General features: G+C 35.9%; 2 protein-coding genes across 3 annotated transcripts; one reads left to right on the forward strand and one right to left on the reverse strand.

The window, feature by feature from the left end:
• The first annotated feature begins 4422 nt into the window (after nucleotides 1-4422).
• LOC105156747 (subtilisin-like protease SBT4.4) lies at nucleotides 4423-8378 on the forward strand. Its single transcript, XM_088877931.1, has 10 exons — nucleotides 4423-4503; nucleotides 5024-5115; nucleotides 5195-5286; nucleotides 5460-5706; nucleotides 5992-6490; nucleotides 6789-6886; nucleotides 6962-7174; nucleotides 7251-7362; nucleotides 7447-7660; nucleotides 7834-8378. The coding sequence occupies exons 1-10, from the start codon at nucleotides 4423-4425 to the stop codon at nucleotides 8376-8378; spliced, it is 2193 nt and encodes a 730-aa protein (XP_088734057.1).
• Nucleotides 8379-9552: 1174 nt separating this feature from the next.
• Nucleotides 9553-21774, reverse strand: LOC105156445 (choline/ethanolaminephosphotransferase 1). Of its 2 annotated transcripts, XM_011072569.3 has the most exons (19): nucleotides 21389-21774; nucleotides 20290-20299; nucleotides 20154-20204; nucleotides 19635-19712; nucleotides 19296-19371; nucleotides 19162-19184; nucleotides 18979-19079; nucleotides 18430-18524; nucleotides 18244-18312; nucleotides 17860-17929; nucleotides 17348-17411; nucleotides 17222-17262; nucleotides 17059-17143; nucleotides 16631-16693; nucleotides 16221-16279; nucleotides 16037-16089; nucleotides 15801-15873; nucleotides 10079-10127; nucleotides 9553-9947 (listed from the first exon to the last, which is right to left on the reverse strand). In XM_011072569.3, exons 1-18 carry the CDS (start codon nucleotides 21523-21525, stop codon nucleotides 10106-10108), a joined length of 1170 nt encoding a protein of 389 aa, XP_011070871.1. In that variant the 5' UTR covers nucleotides 21526-21774; the 3' UTR covers nucleotides 9553-9947; nucleotides 10079-10105. The 2 variants fall into 2 exon arrangements, with proteins under 2 accessions (XP_011070871.1, XP_011070873.2); XM_011072571.3 differs by lacking the exon at nucleotides 21389-21774 and having other exon boundaries at nucleotides 10067-10127; nucleotides 20290-20374.
• Between the last annotated feature and the right edge of the window lie 2839 nt (nucleotides 21775-24613).

Consider the following 24613-nt stretch of genomic DNA (forward strand, 5'->3'; position numbering starts at 1 on the left):
AATATGACTAAATCTGATTTGGGTAAAATTTTCCCTCGATACAAAGTCTTCCCGTATATAATTTAAATTAGCAATAGAATATGATTTTTACGTAATACAAAATCTTTTATTATTTTTATTTAATTAAATAAAAGAATATTTGATCAAAATCAATGAATTTTAAATGTATATGAAAAGAATATTATTAATAAAACTAATTAATTAAATAATATGATCATTTGTGAAAAGATATGTATAATTAAGGATATTTAGACAACCCATATTTTGCGAGCCATGGTTGTTACTTCAAGATTTATTAATATTTTTTTTTCAGATCAGGTTTGTACAAACCAAACTAATCTATACTTATTCTGTAATTAATTATTTTTTTTAAATTGTACATCAATCACACAGTAAGTGAATTGTACTTTCTATATAATTGGTTCCGATTCGATCGAATCGAGTCCGAATTAAAATTTTTAGTATATATAGATATTGAACTGGCATGAACTTATAAGAAACTTTTTATCACTGAATAATTACAAGGGTATTTTGGTTAAATTTAATTGAACTTTTACCTTTGAATAATTTTACATAATAATTTATAGCTTATAAAAATAAGTTTATTCAATAATTTGGGAAAAGAAATATAGAACTGGTTAATAACAATGTTGTGTAATTAATATACTTAAAATTAAAAAAAAAAAGTTATTAAGATGTCGAGAATTAGTATTTAATTTCTCCCCCCTTTTTTCCCTGAGAGTTATACATTATTCTAATAATCTTTAATTAGCTAGAATATACATACATATATATATATATATATTAATTAAACTATGTTTCTTTCGTATTTCCTATCAATCAATTAAAAGTGAAAGCATGAACTAATGCTATTATTTTTTTTTTGAATAATTCGATTACAATCATCAATATTAAATATTTATATCAACAACTATCGACAATTATAATAATTATATATTAATCATCAATATCACATAATTATATTTAATCAACATCTACTATTAAAGTATAATAATATCACACATGTTGGTGGGATTCGAACTCTGATTTTAAAATTATGAGGTCTCGATTTCGCCAATTGAATTAGACTTTATCAGCAAATATAATCGTAATTACAAGTGCATTCCTATTTAATGATAAACTTTTACATAAATACCCCTGAATCGAAATATATTTATTTTTGTAGTGTTTTTAGAGTGAGATGTTTGGTGTGTAGGCATTTGGAAGAAGGGGAGAGATGCATGCATTTGATTTTGAAATGACATTACATGACATGAAACGTGTGTGGGAGTAGTTGATATGTCTTCGTGTTTTGATGTAATATGAAAAGGTGAGTTCAGGATGACGACAACAGACTACACATTCTTTTTTATATAATAATAATATTGAATTTTCAACCATTGAGGTGGCGTTTTATGTGAAGTAAATTTCAAATCTATCAATCAACACGAAAAAGTACAGATCTGGGCAGACGAATTGTGATTAAGAGTGAAACTCAAATACATTTTACAATTAAAAACTTTAATAATTTGAATTTGATGCATATACAATTACTCAACATATAATCATAGTTTACTATAAACAAAAGAACTTGTAAAGCTCAAAATTTAAGTAATATTTATACAATCTTTTCATAACTCTTCCATCAACATTAATGATTAACGACATAATTCATAGATCAATTCCTTTATTATTATCATTAAAGCAAATTAATAAATCATTCGTACTATGATTAGTTGAAGGGGCAGTTTATAGGACCGACAACCTATGGGGACTCGTCATGTCCCAATTTAAGACAAGATGGCCAAACCCACGCCTCCACACACACTCCATATCCTATTTCAGAAATATTATTAATTTTTTTAAATAATAACAAGATATTTATTAATTAACTCAAATAAAAATACAAATACAGCTGGTATGAATGAAGTTACTGAAGAATCATAGGATAATTATAAAATTATCATTGCGTATTTCAATTGAAGATTGATAATTATTTACTACTTTAAAAAAATGAATCGATCATGCATATTTTTAAATGAATATATATTGATTAAGAATTTGGATATAAAAAGTGCTAATTTTATTTATATTTTAATATTGAATTTCAATTTTTTTTATGATATTATATAGTTTACTTTTATAAAAAATTATAATCATCTCAATATAATAACTTATCTTCTTGGTATCATGGTATCTATATTCATACATCATGGCCTATAATTTCTTGCACATGTTCTTACCATTATTATGACATTTACTCACAACACTTTGATAGGACTCAAGTCAGGGTTACCATTAATTTACGTCTACCGACACCTTTGATTCACTGTTTTAGTTGATCTGCCGTACAAATATTGCCTGTTTTGGAGGCTTTGTCCCAGAAAACTTTTAAAACCTATGTTAGGTTAGTGGGCTCCACTGCTCCACACCATACATGATACTAAATTTAAGGATAATTATATTTACACTCCTCATCTATTATTTTTTTATATAAATTATTTTTATTTTTAAAAAAATTATTTTTGACAGTCTTTAAAATCTTAAAATACCGCTATTGATTTGGTCAAATTTTAATTTAATTTTTAAATGATAGAAATGCCCTTTGGGTATTTTGTAATTATCAAAAGATAGAAGCTATATTAAACTAATGTTTACACCCCATATATTTTTTATTATTATTTATACTATCTTTTAATTTTAATTTAAATTATTTTATAAGCTTTTCTTAATTGAATTTGTATATAAATTTATACCTTTTAATACTTAAATATTATAATTAATATATTAATAAAAATTAGTTACTAGCTTATAAATTCAAATTAAAAATTATCAAACTTTTATAAAATTATTTAAAATTCTTAAAATTAAAAAAATTATTTTTTATTTTTGTTTATAACTAAATTTTATTAAAATCAATAAATTATACATATATACGTATATATGTTTATGCAATATAAATATATAAATATATATATAATTAGAGATATTATACATTTAGACATACGTATTTTGATGGCCAGTAATGGCGGAGGAGGGTGAAAGGCTAGGCGCAAGTGTGGCGAGGCCGTAGGCTGTAATGGGGCGATAGGAATGAGGGCACAGGCAAAAGTTGAGGGTGAACATATCGATAGAATTATGAAGAAGGAATATTTTTTTAAAAAAAAACAATTTAATAATTTAAAATTTTAATAAATAAATTATTTATTTTATTAATTCGAGTATAATTTGTATAAACTGATAAATTATTTTGGATTATAATTTATTAATTTTAATAAAATTTAGTTATATAAACAAAAATAAAAATTAAATCTTTTAATTTTAATAATTTAAAATAATTTATAAAAGTGTGATAATTTTTTAAATTTGAATTATAAGCTAATAACTAATTTTTATTATAATTAAATAAGTTAATATATTAATTTTTAAGAGGTGTAAATTTATATAGAAATCAATAAAAAAGTTAAAATAAAATAATTTAAATTTAAACTAAAAATTACTATAAATAATAAAAAAAATATCGAATCATATTATTCATCCACATAAACATTAATTTGACACCCCCTCTACATTTTGGTAATTACAAAACAACGCTGAGGGCATTTCTGTCTTGAAAAATTAAATTAAAATTTGACTGAGTCAATAGGGGCATTTTGAAATTTCAAAGACTATCAGGGGTAATTTTCATAATTTTTGAAAAGATAAAAATAATTTGTATAAAAAAATTATAGGTGAGGGGGTGTAAATAGAATTATCCCTAAGTTTTATTTCAAATCACGGGACATGAACTTTCACATCATGTGCATTGTAAGTCACTCAAAAAAAAAATATTAGGAGTAATTATATCTTTACCTCTAATATGTGATCTTCTTATACAAAATTACTCTTAATTTTTAAAAATTCACATAAGCAACACAGAAATATTATCATTATTTACAAAAATTATTATTGTTTTTTAAAAAATCGTATATACATTATAAAAAAACGTCAATATCAATATACAAACTACTGACTGTCAGGATGGGTAGTTTCTATTATTACGGAAATAATATAAAAGATTTGCACAAATAAATCATAAATAAGAGGTTGTAAATATAATTAATACAAAAAGTTGTGCACTTTTGAGAAGTGAACCAATTGACATGAATACATCCCTATCTATACTTTACTAATTTATAAAGTAAAATTGCTTAGTGGTAAGAACAACATATTTTTGTACTAAAAAGAGATTGACATATAGTGAGAAAAAAGCATTCACTGCGAAGCACCAAAAAGGATCATAGAGAAGGTTCAATTAATTTCTGCCCCTCCAGAAAACGAAGGAAAGAAAATTTATTCAAACTTGGACACTTTTTTTAAGGATGAAATAAGATGAGGATGTAGTTTCAGACCAAAGTTTGAGTTTAGATTGAACAGCAAACGATGGCTGTACTCTGGTTACTTTTGTTTTTCTTGGACATGAACTGTGTGAGTTTGAGTTATGCTAACGAGGAAGAAAGGCAGGCAAGTTGCTTTTTGTTTGTTTCTATTTCATTTTAATACTAACTGCATGTTATGTAATAACAAAAGTATGTCACAATTCTATGAAATTGTCACTTATGAAGGCAATTCAGATTTCTAGAAATGAGATACGAGGATGTCTATGACATAGTTGTCGCTTGAATCGATCAGATGAGTGTTACTTAATCGAGATTTTGGGTCGCACGAGGTCGTAATGAGTTGAGAAACTTGAGTTCTTGTCAGGTTAAAAAATTGAGTTAGGTACAACCATTCATGTAAATATATGCAGGTATTGGGAGAAACATAATATTATAATTTCGAAAACTGGTGCATATCGACCAATTACACAACAAACATGATAACTCGTCTTGCAATTGGTGATTGAATTAAAGTATGTATCAAACTTGTAATTGGTGAACTGTATCAAGCGTCCACCAGTTGTCATTTGCTGAGCTGCCAAACATAGATGTTTTACATATGTAAGAACGTTGTTACATGTATGTTTACTTTTCCCATGGCATAGGTTTATATCGTATACCTCGGAGCCCTTCCACAGGGAGACTACGCGCCGGTATCACACCATGCAAAAATACTGCAAGAAGTTGTTAGTGACAGGTAGAATCTGCGCACCTGATTTACTGACGAATTTACTAAAACTCAGTACTCAGATGTTTTTGTCTTAATTTCTCTCAAGTTTCCCTACGAAATCACTAGTTAGAAGTTACACAAGGAGTTTCAACGCCTTCGCAGCCAACCTCACAGACCAAGAGCAAAAGAAGTTAGCCAGTGAGTTCACTATTCTTAGGAATATGTGAATCAAGTAAATTTATCTTCTGCCGATGAATGATCGATCAAAAGACATAAACTGAAAGTTAGATTTCAAGAACCGGCTTAACTCTTATGTTTAAGTATTTCAAGATTATAAGATATGATGATGGACCATTCTCACCAATGTGCAGGCCATGATGATGTTGTGTCTGTATTCCCAAGCACAACTCTCCAACGTCAAACTACAAGATCCTGGGACTTCATGGGGTTTCACCAAAATGTACGCCGAAATCCTGCTGTTGAGAGTGATATTATAATAGGCGTCATAGACGATGGCATTTGGCCTGAATCAGAAAGTTTCAGCGACAGAGGTTTTGGCCCTGTTCCGAAAAAATGGAAAGGAGCTTGTAATGGCGGCGAAGACTTCACCTGCAACAAGTAAGCTTTTACACATTGGTTATATGTTTAATGGAACAATATCTAGGCTATGGTGATCGTGTCAGTATGTTATTCCTGTACTAAAGTATTCAGTAGCCCGATTTTAGTAAAACCAAATAAATGCATCTCTTTCTAATCATATGCTCTAAAATTAGCGCTTGAATTCTGACAGCCTGGTAATTCGTCGTCCCACAAAACCGTCCAAGATTTGAACATGATCACTACCTCCTCATAAAACTAATGGAATCTTGTCTCATGTACATTGACCTAAATGCTTATTTTCAGCAAGATAATTGGAGCTCGATGGTACACAGCGCTTGACGCTTCTGTCAAGGATGGAAGTGGCCATGGAACTATATGTGCTTCAATTGCAGCTGGTAATTATGTGAACAATGCAAGCTTTTATGGAATTGCACAAGGCACTGCCAGGGGAGGGGTCCCTGCAGCAAGAATTGCAGCATACAAAGCTTGTGGTGGTATTGGCTGCGAAAGTGTGGACCTACTATCCGCGTTCAATGATGCTATAGCTGATGGAGTGGACATCATTTCATTATCATTAGGCGGAGGCATACTTGACATAAAAGATGATGTTGTGGCCATTGGCGCGCTTCATGCTATGCAGAAGGGTATACTGACCGTGAATGCAGGTGGAAATTCCGGTCATGGTAGTGGTCGTAAATCAATTACAGCAAGTGTGGCTCCATGGCTGTTCTCTGTTGCAGCTAGTACTACTGATCGTCGTATTGTCACCAAGGTTGCTCTAGGAAACGGGGCCACGATTATAGTATGTTACGTCGAGTCTTTCTCCTAATCATAACTGATAGTAAGGTAATAAGTAGAGATAATAACATAGACACCAAAAAGATTTGGACATATTAACAAGAAAGCTTCAAAATTTTGAACAATTACCGTGACAACTCTGTTGCCCTGTTTTACATTACAGATTCCTTCCGGCCTTCTGGTCTTTAACGAGGAAGTTATAATGTAAAACATGACTGCAGCCGGTATCATATAATTTCTCAAAACTAGTGTCTTTTACCTGTTTCATGTTTCCTGTTTTACCTTCACATGTAATGTAACAGGGGAAGGGAGTAAATTCCTTCAAACAGAACAGTAAGAAATTTACTTTGATTCATGGAAAGAATGCAACAGCAAGCAAATGTACCGAAAAAGCGGCCAAGTAAGTTAACCACATTCCCGTTTGTCTATTTCTAATAACACAGAGAACAAGTAAAAACAATAGCATGATATGCAGGTTGTGCGAAGATGGGTGTTTAAATAGCCGTCTAGTGAAGGGAAATATTTTAATTTGCGAAGATGCCAACCGACAGCGTCAGGCTATGGATGCTGGTGCCTACGGAGTTATAGAAATGGCAGACGATGAATTCTCATCTGTTACTGCTTTGCCTGCATCAGATTTAAGTCTCCAAAACATAAGACAGATTCAGGACTATGCCAAGAATACCATGTAATACTTATTCTAATTACTTCATTATATATGTATGTATATGTCTCTTTCTTGAACTAATTATTTATCGATGCAGAATGGCCGTAGCAAATATATTAACCAGTGAATCCACAAAACAATCCGATGCTCCTATAGTTGCCAGATTTTCTTCTAGAGGGCCAAATCTGTTGATTCCAGAAATTATGAAGGTATCTACTTCTTCAAATCATCTATGCTTTTTCATAATTTGATGTCATATTGACGCAAAAATAACAAGAATTGTCGATATACAGCCTGATGTAACGGCGCCAGGGGTGGAAATCTTGGCTGCATATTCTCCTAAAGAGAGCCCTTCAAATTACCATTTTGATGATAGATCAGTTAAATACACTATAGTTTCTGGCACGTCCATGGCTTGCCCACACGTTGCAGGCGCAGCTGCTTATGTTAAATCCATGCACCCCAACTGGTCACCCTCAGTAATCAAATCTGCTCTTATGACCACAGGTAATCAGCTCATAATCACAGAAAAAAGAAAAAAAGAGATTTATAGTATGTTAAGACGATTTTGGCTCTGTGGCATGGCTAACAGTGGCAAAACTATTACCATTCTTTCCACTAATCCCAAAATCAAATACCAGTATCAATAAACCTGTTTTCCTGCGAATCTTTAATTTCAGCAAGACCTATGGCTTCAGCGAAAGGTAAACATACAGAATTTTCCTATGGAGCTGGGCACATAAACCCTGTAAAAGCTGCAAATCCAGGACTAGTATACGAAACGATTGAGGAGGAGTACGTGAAACTGCTGTGCTACAAAGGATACTCAACGCCTACTATCAGGAAGCTATTTGGCAACAAGAGAAGCAACTGCTCTCGCCTCAAACACCGTAACTGGAGTCCCAAGGATTTAAATTACCCTGCCATGGCTTCTCTTGTCCGTAGAAACGAGTCTTTTACCGTTATCTTTTCAAGAACCGTCACAAATGTTGGTGATGCAAGTTCAACGTATCGTGCTAATATCAGTGCACCGCCAGGGCTGAAAGTGATTGTGCAGCCGCCGGAACTCCCCTTAAAGAAATTGAACGAGAAGAAGTCTTTTGTTGTGAAGGTTGGAGGAAAAGTGGCAGTAAGGGTGTTATCAGCTTCATTGGAGTGGAATGATGGCAACCATAATGTTAGAAGTCCTATAGTCATATATACAAAGTCACCCAAGATAAGTTAGAACACTTGTGTACCTGGTTATTGGTTCCATGCATGTAGTTTAGCACCCTATATCATTCAAAACTAAACATGACGAAGATGCATGCTGTCCGTATTTGCAAAAAAGTAGAAACAGTGACAGCCATGAAAACCACATTCTTTAGCTTTCAATACAGCATTCTAAAACCATTTTAATTGATGCAACCAGAAGTGGTCGAAGGCTCATCAAATTGTTCTAAAAACTCGAGTGACAAGCCAAATTTGAACATGAACTTAAATGTTAGCAACAACAGATGTAAATCTGATTCTGGAGTAGTGTTAAAAGGCAGAAATAGTCTTACTAACTCATAAACCTCACCAAGTTTCACAACAAATTGCTCTACACAAATTAGCATTTATGGAATTTAAATAATGTTAGAAAACTAAAAATTTATGAAAGTACCGTGGTTTTTAAAGTTTTAAAAAGTTAGGCAGTACTGTCTGGTCAAACAACAGTTACGAAAATTAAATAAAAACAAAGCTTTTCATTAGGGGGAAAACAAGGCTCTTGAGATAAGGAGATGCACATTATGATTAGAAGGAAAGGAAAAGGGTGGAGGGATTGACAGTATATGTAAGATTTATTTTAACTAGTTGTTGGGGGAAGATTTTCATAAGGGAATGCAAGACCTTGTTGATTGGGTGTCAAATTGGACAGGAAATGGTCGAACGTTTACTTTAAATTGGAGGGCCCTCAATAAAATGATGAAGCCCGAACTATGATTGTAGAGTGGATTACAGTACCACATCTTGGATGATATTTTAATATCAAGAAGCCCAATCCACGTCTTGATCCGCAATGCCTTCATATTTCCACGAAAAGGTGTGCCGGACAACATGATTTCCTTTATGCACGTGCCACAACTTGACCATTGCTAACGCCTAACAGCATCAGTTTTGCCTTATTCATGGCATTTGGCCATTTTCATATTTTATCACAATTTCTAATTGCCACTGCATAAAACAATTCTAAAATAACACAACAATTAACCTAATCAAATAAATAGATACTATGTTTATCTAACCCATTATATTATTATTCATCATCCTATCACACTATAATATCATCAGACCTAGTAAATGACACCTGTAACTACTAATCGATGCCAACTCAAGATGAATGCTATCTGCTCACCAGCAACATCAAAGCAGCAATCAGCAACAAAAGAGTTGATGTATCAGGCCAAAAACACAGTTTGACGTTCAAGGGAACAAAGGGTAGGATTTGTCATCAGCCTACAAAATCTGATGCTGCTCAAATCAATTGCATCCCATTAAACGCTACAGTATGCAAACTGTAAACGAGCCACTGTCGTCTCTAGCATTTGAATAGCTCCCACACAGCAATTTGGACAAAATGAAAGGCAACAAGTTTCCTGAATACAACTTAGATAATTACAGTGAATAAGTATTAATTAGACCTAGTCGCAGGCTATAAAACTAAACCCTATATAAATGTTCAGTCCCAAAAATTGTTGCTAGGGGTCACCGATATTGGGCGTATTCGCAAAGTGGCAGGTAGGAATTGTTTCGCCAAAGATGAATCAGCTATCTAGAAATAATAATAAGATCAGACGACAGACATGAAACAATACAAAAGATATTATAATGGAGTACAAAGAAATTGAAAGAAATAACAATTGTCCCATCTTTTGTGTAGGGGAAGTTGACCTCTCAAGGTACCTGGTGCAGACACACACTGGTCATAGCTCAAGCTTCTTTCCTTGTTATCCTGCATTAATGTTAGCAGGAATCACTTCTTCGACAGATGTAATACTAAGAAACAGTTGCTGGAAATCACATTGTTAGCTTTCAATACAGAAAGATAAAACCATGTTCATGCTTTGCTTGAAAAACTTCAATCTGACGAAAGAGAAACTATATGGAATTCACATATTGCAATCAGAAGTGATCAAAATCTCAAAAACAGATAAGATAGAAATAAATAGTGGAAAATTGTTCTACTGAAAACACAAGTGAACTAAAGGCAAGCAAGAAACCACCATTTGTCTGCACAACAATGTGATGTTAGAAGAAAGAGCTCTCAGTGAGGTCAAGAGATTTCTCTCTCTAGAAAGAATGCTCTCCCTTTCTCTCTAGAGTGCCTCAACATAGATTTGCTCTTTAATGATTTTCCTTCAAGTTTTGGTCCGATTAAACGCGTCTCCTAGTGCTTCTCTACGTTTCTACCGATTGTTTTTGTGGTTTTGAGGGTGATTTGCCAACTGTTAAACCTCTACCAAAGGTGAGAAACACATTCTGCAAGTTTTCCCTCTTTCAGCCTGCTGCAGCAATTTCCTTGCTGTTTGGTGGACGTTTTGCTGCAAGCAGGAGTCCAGTTCGCAGCCTGAAGCTTGCTGGATGCTCATCTTGCTACTGGTGGCGTGTTTCCTCTATTTTTTCCGGCCACCTTCAGCTGCCGGAGGTAGGTGGGATATTTCCGTTTTTGGGTCAGCAAAAGTCTGCATTATCAGCTACACAGTCTGTCTTTACTGCACAATCTGCATAGCCAGCCTGTAGCCCTGTTTGACCTGTTGTTGCACCAATCCCTCTAGCAACCTGCAAGCTTCTTACAAGCTGCCATGGCAAAGACAAAGAAAAGTAAGCCTGCAGCTGCACCTGTTGCTAACCAGATCACCAAGGCCGCCGGCCAGCAGCTTGCTGCACCTACTACCGGCAAAGGGATTGCAACAACCAGCCACCCAGCCGCCTAACGTCGCCGGCACTACCAAGGTTGGTCAACCTGATTTTAATGGATTTATTTCTGATTTGGAAGCCTCCCCCAACACAACCAGCCCCCAATCGGAGGAAACGTTGTCGGCCAAGGACGCTAAACCTGAAACTGCCGGCATGAAAAAGGTTTCATTCGCGGCTTTATTCAGCAGCAACCACAAACTCACAGAGGACAACAAGCTCATAAAATTCGCGCTTAATGATGGCCCTCTCATATGCTAGGGTCAAGCACTTGATAGATGTCCGAAGTAAACTTGGATACTGCCTTGTCGGCTACATCGCCGGCAAGTTCTCGGGGCTTAAAGCAATACGTGCACTATCTCAATCATCGGGCACCAGCTTCCAACAAAATGAAAGTGGCTAGCTTATTATCAGGTTCACTCGGGAGGAAGATAGGCAACATATTTTGGCCGGTGGACCGTATTTCATCTACGAACGTCCCTTCCTACTAAAGAACATGCCGGAACTGTTTCGAATTCAAGGAGGACAACATCAACTTTACTCCGATTTGGGCCACCCTTCCATCGCTGCCACTTGATTGTTGGCACCCGAACGCTCTAGGCAAGATTAGCTCGAGACTAGGCACACCCATCGCCATGGACTCATTGACGATGAAGATGAAGAGGGTCTCGTATGCCAGAATTTTGGTTGAAATTAATGCCTCGAAGAAGCTGGTGGACCAAGTTGAGTTTGTTATGCTAAACCTTCCATCGTATGCCAGAATTTTGGTTGAAATTAATGCCTCGAACAGCCGATCGTGTATGAATTCACACCAAAATTCGGCACCAACTGCAACCGTTTCGGCCACCTATAGAAATCCTGCCAAGGCAACCACCCGCTGGCCGTTCTTGCCACCCCTGCTGCAACTGTTAAACCGACTGCAATGAAGAAGGTACAACCTACTGGGTAGACGGTGGTCCAACGATGGAATAAAGGTGATCATAAGAACCAACCATCATCCGACAGTCTTCCTAAGCCGGCAATGGGCGTGCAGCAGTCGACTTCTCCAATGGTCGGTACGGACAATAAGGGACGGCTGGGTACATCGACCCTGCAGCCAAGCCTAAAAGGGCAAGGTCAAACCATACCACACCAATAGACTGAAAAGGAGGCTCACTTGCCGACAGACTCATTGGGTTCATCTACCGATTTGAATTCCCCAACATCTACTCAACATGCTATGTCGGGGCCTAAGACAGCCGTCATTACTCCAAAAAGCCAAAAAGTGAAGCACCCAGTAAGAGGGGAGACCCTCCCTCAATCCCCATGAAGATCGGCTTTTGGAACGTGAGGGGCTCTAACTGGCCTCTTAAATATAATGGGGTGGCCCACCTCACCAAAAATAATCAGCTTTGCCTCTTTGGCATTTTGGAGACAAAGCTTGCAGCATCGCCAATTCCTAAGATTCTCAAAAACTCATTCCCAGAATGGTACCAAACTAACAACTTTGACACCCTCGCCGCAAGTAATCCACTGTCGTGCCACGAATAAGTCTTCTCAACTCTCCTTTTATATCTGGTTTACTTATGGGTTTTACTCTGTTGTGAATAGAAGGAGCATGTGGGAGAAACTCGTTGAATTGGGGCAATCGTGAGCATACCATAGCTCATAATGGGCGATTTTAATTGTGTGAAATCTCCCGAGGAGAAGCAACTTAGTGTTGGCCCAACATGGTATGAACTTAAAGACTTCGTGTATTGCTGCCTCACACTTAGACTGCTTGACGCTCCCACAACAGGCTGTTATTACACCTGGTATTCCAACAATGAAAGCAACCCCGTTTGGTGCAAGCTTGATTGAGTTCTCTACAACAATGAATGGTTTGAGGCCGAATTGCATTGTGGTGCCCATTTCAGCCCACCAAGATCCCTCTTTGACTACTCTCTGGATATTGTCTCTATCTTTGATCTTCCGCCCCCTAAGCCCAAACCCTTTCGATTTTCAATATGTGGGTAGATCACCTGGATTTCTTGGCAACCGTTGAGAAGGGATGGACTGTGAATGTGGAGGGAACGCCACAATTCAGTCTTTGTAGGAAACTGAAGGCACTCAAGGGCACACTCAAAGCATTTAACAACCAACACTACAGCCACATCTCCATCAGGGCCAAAGAAGCGGATCTCGCTCTGCAAGATGCGCAGCGTCAGCTTGAATCTAACCTTAGGGATGTAGCGCTTCGGGACTCATTAAGGGACCTCAGGAAGAAGGCATTCTTCCTTGCCGAGGCTGAAAGACACTTGTTTTATCAGAAAGCAAACATTTATTTTCTTAAAGAGGTGGACCAAAACACCAAATTCTTCCATGATATAGTGAAGATGAACGTTGCTGGGAACTCCATCTTGGCAGTCACTAAATAAGTCACTAAAGAGGACCTGTCTATTATCACTGCTGCCAAGGATATTGCCCAAGAGTTCGTTGCTTACTACATATCACTCTTAGGTACCGAGGTTCACACCCTCTCGATCGATGATGGTGTGTTAGAATGGGGCCCTAAACTCTCTTCCAAGCATACCTTGGACCTCTGTAGGGCAGTCACGCCACTTAAGGTCAAAGAAGCCATCTTCCAGATTCGTGACAACAAGGCACCGGGCCCAGACAAATATCCATCATGCTTTTTCAAGAAAGCATGGAATGTTGTGGGAGATCAAGTCTACAAGGCCTTCATGGATTTCTTTAGGAGTGAGCGAATGCTACGACAACTCATCCACACTATTATAGCCCTTGTGCCCAAATCAGATCACTCCACCTTTGTAGCGGATTACTGGCCGATTTCATGCTGTAACGTCATCTACAAAGCCATCACTAAAATTATCTCAAACCGGCTCACCCCCACGTTGGAGCACCTTATTGACCGCTGCCAAACTGCCTTTGTTTGGAGCCGCAACATCAAACACAATAATTTCTTGACCCAATAAATGGAGGGGTAGTACTTGAGGAAGTAGATGTCACCTCGATGTACTATTAACGTCAACCTATGCAAAGCATTTAACTCGGTCTCATAGACTTTTCTCCCCCGAGTGCTTCACGGGTATGACTTTCCTCCACTTTTAATATCATGGATAAAGAAATGCGTCTGCATTTCATCTTTTCCAATGGCTTTGAATGGCTCCCCTCCATAGGTTTTTTTCGAGGAAGAAAGGCCTAAGGCAAAGAGACCCAATGTCGCCGACCCTCTTCCTTCTTAGTATGGAGTACTTTTCTTGGCTGATCAAGAGGAAAACGTCCATTTCCGACTTCAACTTCCACCCGAAGTGCGAGAAGCTGAAGATTACACACCTCTTTGTCGATGATCTTATACTTTATCCCGAGGTGACCTTCCATCTATTCACATCTTGATAGGATGCCTCCAAGAGTTCAGGGATGGCTCTGGCCTCACCGTCAATACTTCCAAATCATGCATATTCACAGCAGGCATCCAAAATGAGGAGTTTGACGGGATTCTTGTTCGGACAGAATTTGCAAGAAGAGAGATGCATGTCCGGTATCTTGGCATTCACCTAGCGGCACAACGACTTTCAATCACCAACTACTCACCACTTGTGAACCAGATTGCAACTGTATATCCAAATGGACGGCTAAATCCCTATCATTCGTAGGCCGACTGGAACTTATTCGCTCAATTATTCAGGGGGTGGAGTATTTTTGGCTCCAAGTTTTCCCACTTCCAACGGCGGTCATCGAGAAAATTCACCGACTTTGCAAGAATTTTCTCTTGAACTCTAGGAGAGCACCAGTTGTTTGGGAGAAAATCTGTCATCCTAAAGAAGAAGACGATCTTGGTATCCGACACATCAATCATGGAACGTTGCACTCCTTGCCCGAGTTTTATGGAACATCCATCGCAAGGCAAACACATACTGGCTACAGTAGGTCAACAATATCTACCTTAAAGGCGCTTCAGTTTGGGACTGGCAACCGAAGAAGGGGGATTCTCCACTCCTTCAACGGCTTGCTGAAATTCGCAACAGAGTGGTCACCGCATTTGGGTCATCCCATGCAGCAATCCAACAAATGGCAGGATAGTCTACCACAAAGGGACTCCTAACATCGAAAGTCTATGAGTACTTCAGGCTGAAACTCACAAGGCAGCCTTGAAAAGCGGTTATCTGGAAGGCATTCATTCCGCCGAAGTACTCATTTATGTCAGACTGGCTACACGTGACCGACTTGTGTTCCTCCAGGAGGAAGATTTGTGCTCCTTGTGAATCAACACCAAGGAATCAGCCAAGCACCTTTTCTTTGAATATCCCTTCAGCGACTTCGTTTGGTCTCATATCGGACAATGACTTGGCATCAACCGGCACCTCGCTTTGGCATGCACGGTCTACAACCTTCGAGGCACCGTAATGAAGTCATTTTTTAGGGCTCAATGCCCTGTCCCGGGGGGCTTATTATTTCAATCAAGATCACATTGTATAGGTTTCTTTTGACACTTTTCCCACACGGTTCTAATGTACCTTAATCCATAGCGTGGGTTTTTTGTATCTCTCCGGGTATGCCCAGAGTACACTGTAAATGTTCTTGAATGAATGAAAACTTACATTTGACCCAAAAAAAAAAAAAACAATGTGATGTTAGCAGTGTCAAATTTTACTAACTCATACACCTTGTCAAATTTCACAACATTAGCCCTATAACAAATTGGCATGTACAAAGTGGCTAACTTCTTTACCTGAAACAGTAGATTCCCAGGGCTGATGTTATTTCATTAATGACCGATGTGGCAAAATGCAGATAGAGCACCACTGCATACACCAAAGTAAAAGTGAATCCCAATGCGTTATAAATAAGATTCATCAGAAAATGGACAATGAATATAAAAGAATACAATCTCAGTGATTAGTTGATTTAGAACCAAGTAGTAAACCAGCATGCATGAACTGTATTATAAAACATAAAAATGCATACCTGTATATGCAAAGTAACCAAGAAGAACCCAAAACTCATCAACTAAAGGAACTCTGCCATGATACGAGGATCTCATAAGTATTAAAGCTCGACGTTAGAAAAATGATACTTCCATAATTCACATTCTATGGGCAAGTATAGCAGTAAAGTAAATGACCAACAACTTATCAAAGTCACCACGTACCCATCATTCAGCCGGGCTGTGAGAGCATTTGCAATGGCAAAAGGCAGATAAAACAAGGACTGCAATTGCCAACAATAAAATCATAACTTGCTCTGACTTTAGATGGCTTTGGCAATTTACATTGTATAAACATCATGGGGCCAAAACAAACAGAACCTAAACTTTTCCATTAATTGCAAAATATAGGATGAAGCTATCATTATAGAATGTAAGAAGCAACCCATACAAAACACATGCAAATTCAGGCATATACAAGGAATGCTATATTGTATGAAATCCAAGTCCATCAAACAAAACCATAATATGTTTTGATCATTAATGGAACAAATTTTCTACAAACAAATATAGTGATATGATCTTCAGTTTCATAATGCTCAGTAGGAATGATTTGATAAAAGCGAAGTTCATACCATGCACATGTTTGTTTTCAAGCCCCTAGGTTCATCACATAGGTGAGCGAGAATCATCCTTCCCTGCCAAACAAATTCAAGGTCAAAAACATTTAACCTCTTTCAGCATAAGCTACAACAAGATCACCTAGACAGGTAGTTTATAGCATGAACCATGGTGAAGCATGTCTAAGCCATAGAATTTCACCAAATACAAAAGCCCACAATCAGCTCTTGCAAGGAAGAGAAATTGAACACTTGCACAAAGTGCAGAATATGTAACAGAACTTTCAATTTTTACATATATGATAATTCGACAACACGAATCTTTCAAAAGGAGTGGAGGTTTAACTAGGACTATGAGTAAGATTTTTGCAGAAACTAAACCTACAACTGCAGTTAAATTATGTTATATTGAAAACGTACATCACACAACATAGAGATCTTACCACAAGAAACCCGAAAGCAAGCCCGGTACCCACTACGAGCAGATGTGGGTAGTTGCCAATTATATCGGCGGGAGATAAGTAAGCCCTGTGCACTTATACTAAGTAATTGACCATAAATAAAATTTGAACCAACACATTTAAATTATGGCAAATTGAAATATACCAGATGGTAACTCCACCCACTAGCACAACAAAAGGAAAAAGCTGCCAGAAAAATAAGAGAGATATATTAATTTAAAATATTGGGAAAAACAATACAAGAGCTAGTATCATGTATCAATCATGTTACCATTGCCAAAGCTAGTAGCATGCTTCCTCTTCTTGCTCGAACAACTTTAAGAACATTGTGCACACTGCACACAAGCAATGAATATTTTAATTCCTATACGATTTCACATCAAAAGATTAAGGTGGAAGCAGCTGCAATCTAGAGCAGGGACAACCTTCTAAGATATACTTAAGTAATTATTACAGATAAAAAACAAATGCTGTTTAACTGAACAAGATTCAATCATTAGACATAGAGATGTTTAACTGAACACGATTCAATCACTAGATATCATGTTTCTGCTATAAAAAAATATTACTTCAGCAACAACGACAGAGTCAACTTTCTAATTTTCAAACAATATTTCATAAGTTCCTGGTAGCACACATGCCGTTGTTTGTGTGAAATCTTAGAGTCATGTTAACAGTTCCACAAAAAGTAGAACCCTTAAGATATATTAAGCATGAAACTTGTTAATTTCTTAAAGGAAAAGAGGGAAAAAGTTCAACCATTCAGAACAGAAGCGTACTCACTTGCTTGAGACTGTTGGTATGACAGCAAAGACTACCATAATCAACAAGACAGCTTTGTACATCGTGATTTCTGTATGCAAGGGATGAAACAATAAGAAGCTTATGAGAAACCAAACAGATATATAGGAATAGATGAGGTAACAATAATTTAAACCACGAGAATCATGTTCGTAAACTAGTTAAGAAAGGCTAAAAAACCAAAAACAGAAGCCAAGCTACAGATGTTGAAAAATTGCAATCGTCATATGCCAAGGGCAACCACATTTGGTAGAACGTGTTACATTAACCTGGAAACTGACAACACTTCAATGATAAACCTATTTTGGCCTGTTAAATATTACCAACCATCAATTTCCTCCTATTTCTTCGTTTTGCAATACTTACCATTTATAAATGGAATCCAACTCAAGAATGGAACAGATTTCCCAAAGGGTTGAGCCCACCACTCAGGACCTGAAAATAAAACCATTCAGTTCAACCCTCACTGCATCTAGCTGCAGATTTGTACACATACAAACATTCAAATGACGAAGAAAGTTGAGATAGAGAAGAAAAGTCAGAGAATGATACCAACAAGAGCTGTGATGAAATGCATCACATATATCAACAAAAGCCCTTCTGTCGGTCCATTTATAACCGGGAGAATGAGAGTATTGGTAAAGTAGCTGTACAAGAAACATAAAAGCAAATATGAAAGACAAGAAAATATAGCAATTGGAGAGCGGCTTCACAGGATGAGAAAAACTCTCCCACCCTGAAATATTACAAAAACCAAAAGAAAGAAAAAGAAAAAGAAAATAGTACAATAAAAATATAGTTGCTGTTATATCATGAGCCAAGGAGATCTCTATCAGGGATATCCAATCTATTTAATCATCCAATAGCACAATAATAAGGAACATCAAAGAAAACGAACTTCATCCATGGCAATTTAACAGGGGAAGCTTTTTCAGGGCAAAGGAGAAAGAGAAAAGAATATCACCACCAGCAGTATTTTCCTAGCAAAACAAAGGCCCATAGAGCCACATATAAAACAAAGCCATCCCCGTAATCAATTTAAAAATGAGATGCTTAAATTCATGCAAAATACTAGTTTCACTAAGCAGCAAATCCACTTACTGTTCCCATGTGGCCAAGTAGAAAGGAACCGCTGATATAAACCAGAACCAAAAAGTATGCCGACCACACATAGCAGTGCTCCCAAAGGCCAACGCCTCGAACTAGAAACAGTTCAGAATAAAACTCCAAGCATTGCCATTACAAAATCTAGAAAAAGAAACAACGAAAAATTCAAAAACTTACTGCACAGGCAAGAGCATCACATCCTGTAATTTTGTTGGGGCAATGAAATTTGAGAAGATTGTGGTCAGGATAAGTAAAAGCGCAAAAGAGTGTTAATAGAAGAAACAAGAGAAAAGAGAATGCATAAGCCTCACCATGATCAAAAAGTTCTCCCAATGGACTGGAGGAACTTGTTCTTCTTGCTTGTTTTCCATCAACAGCATCAAATGTCTAGTGTGAATTTTCAGAAGGAAAACAGAAATAAGAAAAATAGTCAGGAAACTCACGATCAAATATTTCTGAGAGGAACTCTTAATTGGCAGAGCAAAGAGTTTAAAACAGAACCCAACTTAAAACCTAGAGGAGAAAAGAAAAACATAAATTGCCCTATCCTGTTTTATATGTTTTAATTCCAAAACAGAAAGCATCTCAAGAATACCAGTGCTAGAACCCTAAATAGATATTGAATCAGAATTAAGCAAACTTGAGCATACTTGATATAAGAAGAGCAACAATCCATGGGCAAAGCTAACCCATCTTGGCGGAGGCGAGTCCAAGTGAGGTGAATATATCTGGAGCAGGAGTCCAGACAGTCAGATATAAAGAAGATAAATATCTAAAAACAGATGACGATCAAGAGAAGATTTCCAAAGTTGGCAAGCGGACTAGAGAAACTCTTATAAGCTTCCATACACTTATTTGTTCAAGGCTTCAGAGGCTTATGTATGTGCCAAAGTAACGAAGCATTTCAAGCTTAACTGAGTGCATAAGTTCGCACACAAGATAATATTGGACACGTTTATAGTCAAGCTTTTGATTGGTGTTATCATGGAACAGATACTTTATTCAGTCTTGGGCTCCTTTTATGTTACCCTATACTTAAAACTCAGTAGGTTAAATCCCATTTGCAGTTTCAATATTAGCAAGCACCCTGCCACACCTAAGTTACGAAACGGAAAGGGAGGGAGGGTGGGAGCAATATCTCAAGAGAGAGAGATAGACAGTTCACTCACATATCCAAGTAATGCAGACATAACCAAGAACATAAATCCCATAAGTGTAATCTGAAAATGGAAACAAATGCAGCATAAGCAATGATGCAAGTAGGCTGAAAAAAATAAAAGAGAAAATTATTCAGAGAAAGCTTACCATGTTTGGCCTGTATCCAGTCCATGCACAAAGCGAAACAAAAATAATTAGTGCCCGCCAACGGAACAAAAATATCACATAGGAAAGGCATTCAAGAGAGTAATCTGGCACACATGCCGGTACATAAACTCTCTCTTGATTTAACAACTATTAAATAAATGCAACACAACCCTGTAGCAGCCTCCTAATCTCATCTTATATCCAGCATCAATAGAAAATGTCACTACTACGTTTTTGCTGCACTGCTTCAAAATGAATCAAGAGAAGTGGATAGAATTAATTTAGTCCTCTCATTTTGGTGCAACTTGCAAGGAAGAGATCTGTTACATTAAGGATGGAATCAACTAATAGGCATAAAATGACCATGGGCTACTGGTATAGAATTGCATCAAGACCCAATCAACACATATGCTTCCTTTGTATATGCTTGGTTTTGATCTTGTTAACGACTATTTGCATCATTTGCCGACGTCAGGAGATTCCGCAGGATGCTGATCACAAACTCTCAAACAAGATGGACAGTATGCTAACTCAAGTTTCTGACTTTTCTAAAAAATTTAATGTTCTGATAATCATGTTATAAAGCAATTAAATGATTGATGCTAAACATCTCTCTTGCAGCTTCCAGACACCAGGTAATTTTATGACTGTTTCATCCCTAAAATTTTATGACTGTTAACCATTTAATGGTTTGATTGTTCTCAATCAATGGCAGTCTAGCAAAGAAGCTTTGGAAACCAAAATTAGTTGTCTGCAAAAATCACGTCCTGGTCCAATTACACAACTTTAACTTCAATTTTCTCAGAACTTAGCAGCAAACTGTACCACCTTTCTTTTGGGTATATAAATAGTCATAAATAACATTGGCAATAACAACACTAACACGCCCCATCCATCCAATCAACTCAAGAAACCATATCGTGTAAAACGCAAACCAGCCAACATACATTTACACACACACACACACACAAGAAAAAAAAAACGGCTTTCACTAAAAAAGAACCGCAAACAAGAACCATTAAAAATTCAGAAAAACAAAAGCATAAAACCGAAGTATCAAAACAAAACTAGGAAAACGGAATGAAAAAGGAAAACTTACGGCATCCATAGTGGGAAGAAGTTAACACAGCGAGTCCAGAAGGGCTGCAGCACATATTTGGCCAAATAAGAGTGATCCACTCCACTGTACTTGTACCTATGCAGAGCCGCAACCCCATGCGCCCCTATGTATCCCATTCTCTCTCTCCCTCTCCCTTTCGCTCTCTTTCCCCCCCAAGAATCTCTATAAACTGTAGTATAAGATTCCACTTCAAAGCGTAATTCTTGAAAATCCTGTAATCTGAATATCCTGCACCAAGAAAACGAGATTATATTCTGGGAAAACCTAAATACGAAATTTCAAAACCAAGAAAACAAGAATACGGAGCCGTAGATCGAATAACGAATCTTGTAAGGAGCGCATAGAGAGACAGGAATGGGAATTCATTATGTATACATACAATACATACTATTAAACATTTATGTGTATTAATTCAAGAGGGTCCGATTTTTCTGGCTTAAAAGGGAAACCATAACGACAAAAAGGAGAGAGATTCTGCAATTTCACCTTCGGTTGAATTGCAGAGTGATCTGTGGAGAGAGGAAAGAGAGTCCTAAGTTCTTATTAATATATATATTTCCTAACGAGAAAAACAAAAGAAAATGGTCTTTTCCTCCGCTCCCGCTCGGTTCATCAAAGGCGCTCTTATAACTAAAGAAAGTGCACACGCTTTTTGTTTAGTTGCCCGATCAGCAGCGAAATTGAAATACTTGAAAGCAATAATTCTTTCTTTCTTTTATCCAAGAAATGTAAGGATTACGTTTCAATAATTAATTTTGATATAATCAATTCATTGTAAATAATCATGCAATTTAAATTCAATTCTTGGTATCATATTTTACTATACATAAAAGTAGATGGACTATAATACTTGAATTAATTTGTCATAATTATAAATATTTTTTCATTATTTAAAAAATTACAAATATTTATTTGAAAGTAAAGGTCGTTTAACAAATATCTCCAACAATAGGTTATCATAATGAGACATTTATTAGACAACTATTAATTTTAGAAGGTGTTTGTAAGTTTTCAAACAATGATCGGATATTTTATTAAAAATTGTGGCAATCAAATTGGATAATGTATCAATATATATGTACGGAAAAAAGCTTAATATTCATACATAAAAATATAGATATAATTTTAAAGCTGGTTTTAGGAAAGAAAACCTGATATAGTTGCCATGTCACGAAACATAAATTAGTCTGAATCAAACCCAAAATGGTCAAATGCAATTAAGACTGAATGATAAGTGCACAAGTAGCTAACTTTTATTAGACCGCCACCTGTCTTTTAGGCTTAATGAAAATTGACAAGAAACTCCAACGCACATTAGTCAAAATTATTTAATTTGCTGACTTTTGATGACCACTAACCTTTTAAGTGGCACACACACATATATATATATATATGCTGGGATTCTGGCATCTCTTTTTCTTTTCTCAAGTGGATGCCCTCCAAATTAAAATGATTTTTAATTTATTTATGTCGGCATATATATATATATTTCATATCATATAAATTAAATAAGTTAATTATGAAATAGGTTTATTATATGGAACTTTAGCAGCAAATGAACATTCTTTTGATTGGGTCCAAAAACATTGGGTTGCGTGCAATGAACACTGAAATTTTGCTGAGTTTTGTTAATGAATATTATCTTTTGTACTATACGTTTTAGTGCGCGCAGGCTCTTCTTAATGCTTAAGCAACTCTAACGTATTTTCTTACTTTATAAGAAAGTGTCTTTTGTAATAAGATGATGATTATCTGTATATAATTCATCCTATATGATATTGAAAATGAGCACATTACTCTCGTATAAAAAAAATTAGCAATTTATTCAAGAAGGTAAATTGTTTTATTTTAAAAATCATTGGAAGGTAAATTGTTGTATTTTAAAAAATATAGGAATGTAAATCGCTATTTATTTTTTTATAAGGAGGTAATTTGCCTATTTGTGAAATTATAATGAAGTTGCTTACATTTTTCTATATATATATATATTGATTCATGATTTACCATCATCAATAAAATCATTAGTTAATGTTGTTACACGTTTCGCACTCGGATATAAATATGAAAGGGATGTTTTTAATTAGATTAACGTCCTTGTACTTTTTTTTAATTATTTGTTGTTAATGTAATAACTGAGAAATATAAGAGTTAATTATTGATTTATTATTATGTTATTGTTGAGTATCTCACTTATATCTTTCAAATTGGATCATCGAAACTTCAATTCTCGTAAATTTGCATGAATGATAATACATTCAAAACACCAATACTCAATAATACTGAACTGATACAGTTTCTTTACAAGAAATGTGTGTCTGGCGAGTGGTGTCGCATGTTGCCACTTGTTTATGTACGGACGTGCATGTCGATATGTTGTTTACTCACAATATTATTATATGATTATATATAGTGTAGATAGATTACATTACATGTGGGCATGCATGCACACCCAACAATCTGCATCTATCTTCGGCCCTTTGTCTCCCCCAACTCAACATTTTTAGCAACTTATCCCTATATTTTAAAAAATAAAATAAATTATTCTTTTATTAATGATTTAAATTGGAGGTAATTTGCTTCATTTTTTAAAACACAAAAGAATAATTAGTTAATTTCTTTTCTCATATGAAGTATTTGTTCATTTCATATATCACGAGATAAATTACATTTCATCCTTTCTCTTTATAAGGTTATTATAACTTGGGCGTCTATGAAATATCAATATTTTTCATCTCATAAATATATAGGTGATGTGAATAAACCCACACAGTTAATGTTTTCTTCTTTCTCTCTTCACTTTTTTTATTATTATTGTAACAATAAATGAAACTAAATCAGTCAAAGGGGCTTTTGAGGACGAAAAAACATGCAAATAGACATTGATGTCCTGAGTCAGAACAATTTGAAAGTAGTGTCGACATTTCTTACAAACTTGTGGAGAAAAGGGTTTTATGGACTCCATCATTGAGGCGTCTCATGTAGATACTAGTGCAGCCCATTCTGTCGGTAACTTGGCCCATCAGACCCCCTCTTGTCTGAACAAACAAAGACAGAATTAGCACTTTGGAGTTTGGACACATCCATACCACACAAAATCAAAACAGCGCGTCTGCAATAGTTTTTTATTTATTTTTTCTTGAAATAAATTGTAAAAAAGATTATAAGTTAAAACAATGGTAATGATTGGGAGTATTTGAAAATAAA

The sequence above is a fragment of the Sesamum indicum genome, linkage group LG2 (assembly GCF_026168435.1).
Source record: "Sesamum indicum cultivar Baizhima isolate 11 linkage group LG2, ASM2616843v1, whole genome shotgun sequence".
Lineage (NCBI taxonomy): Eukaryota > Viridiplantae > Streptophyta > Magnoliopsida > Lamiales > Pedaliaceae > Sesamum > Sesamum indicum.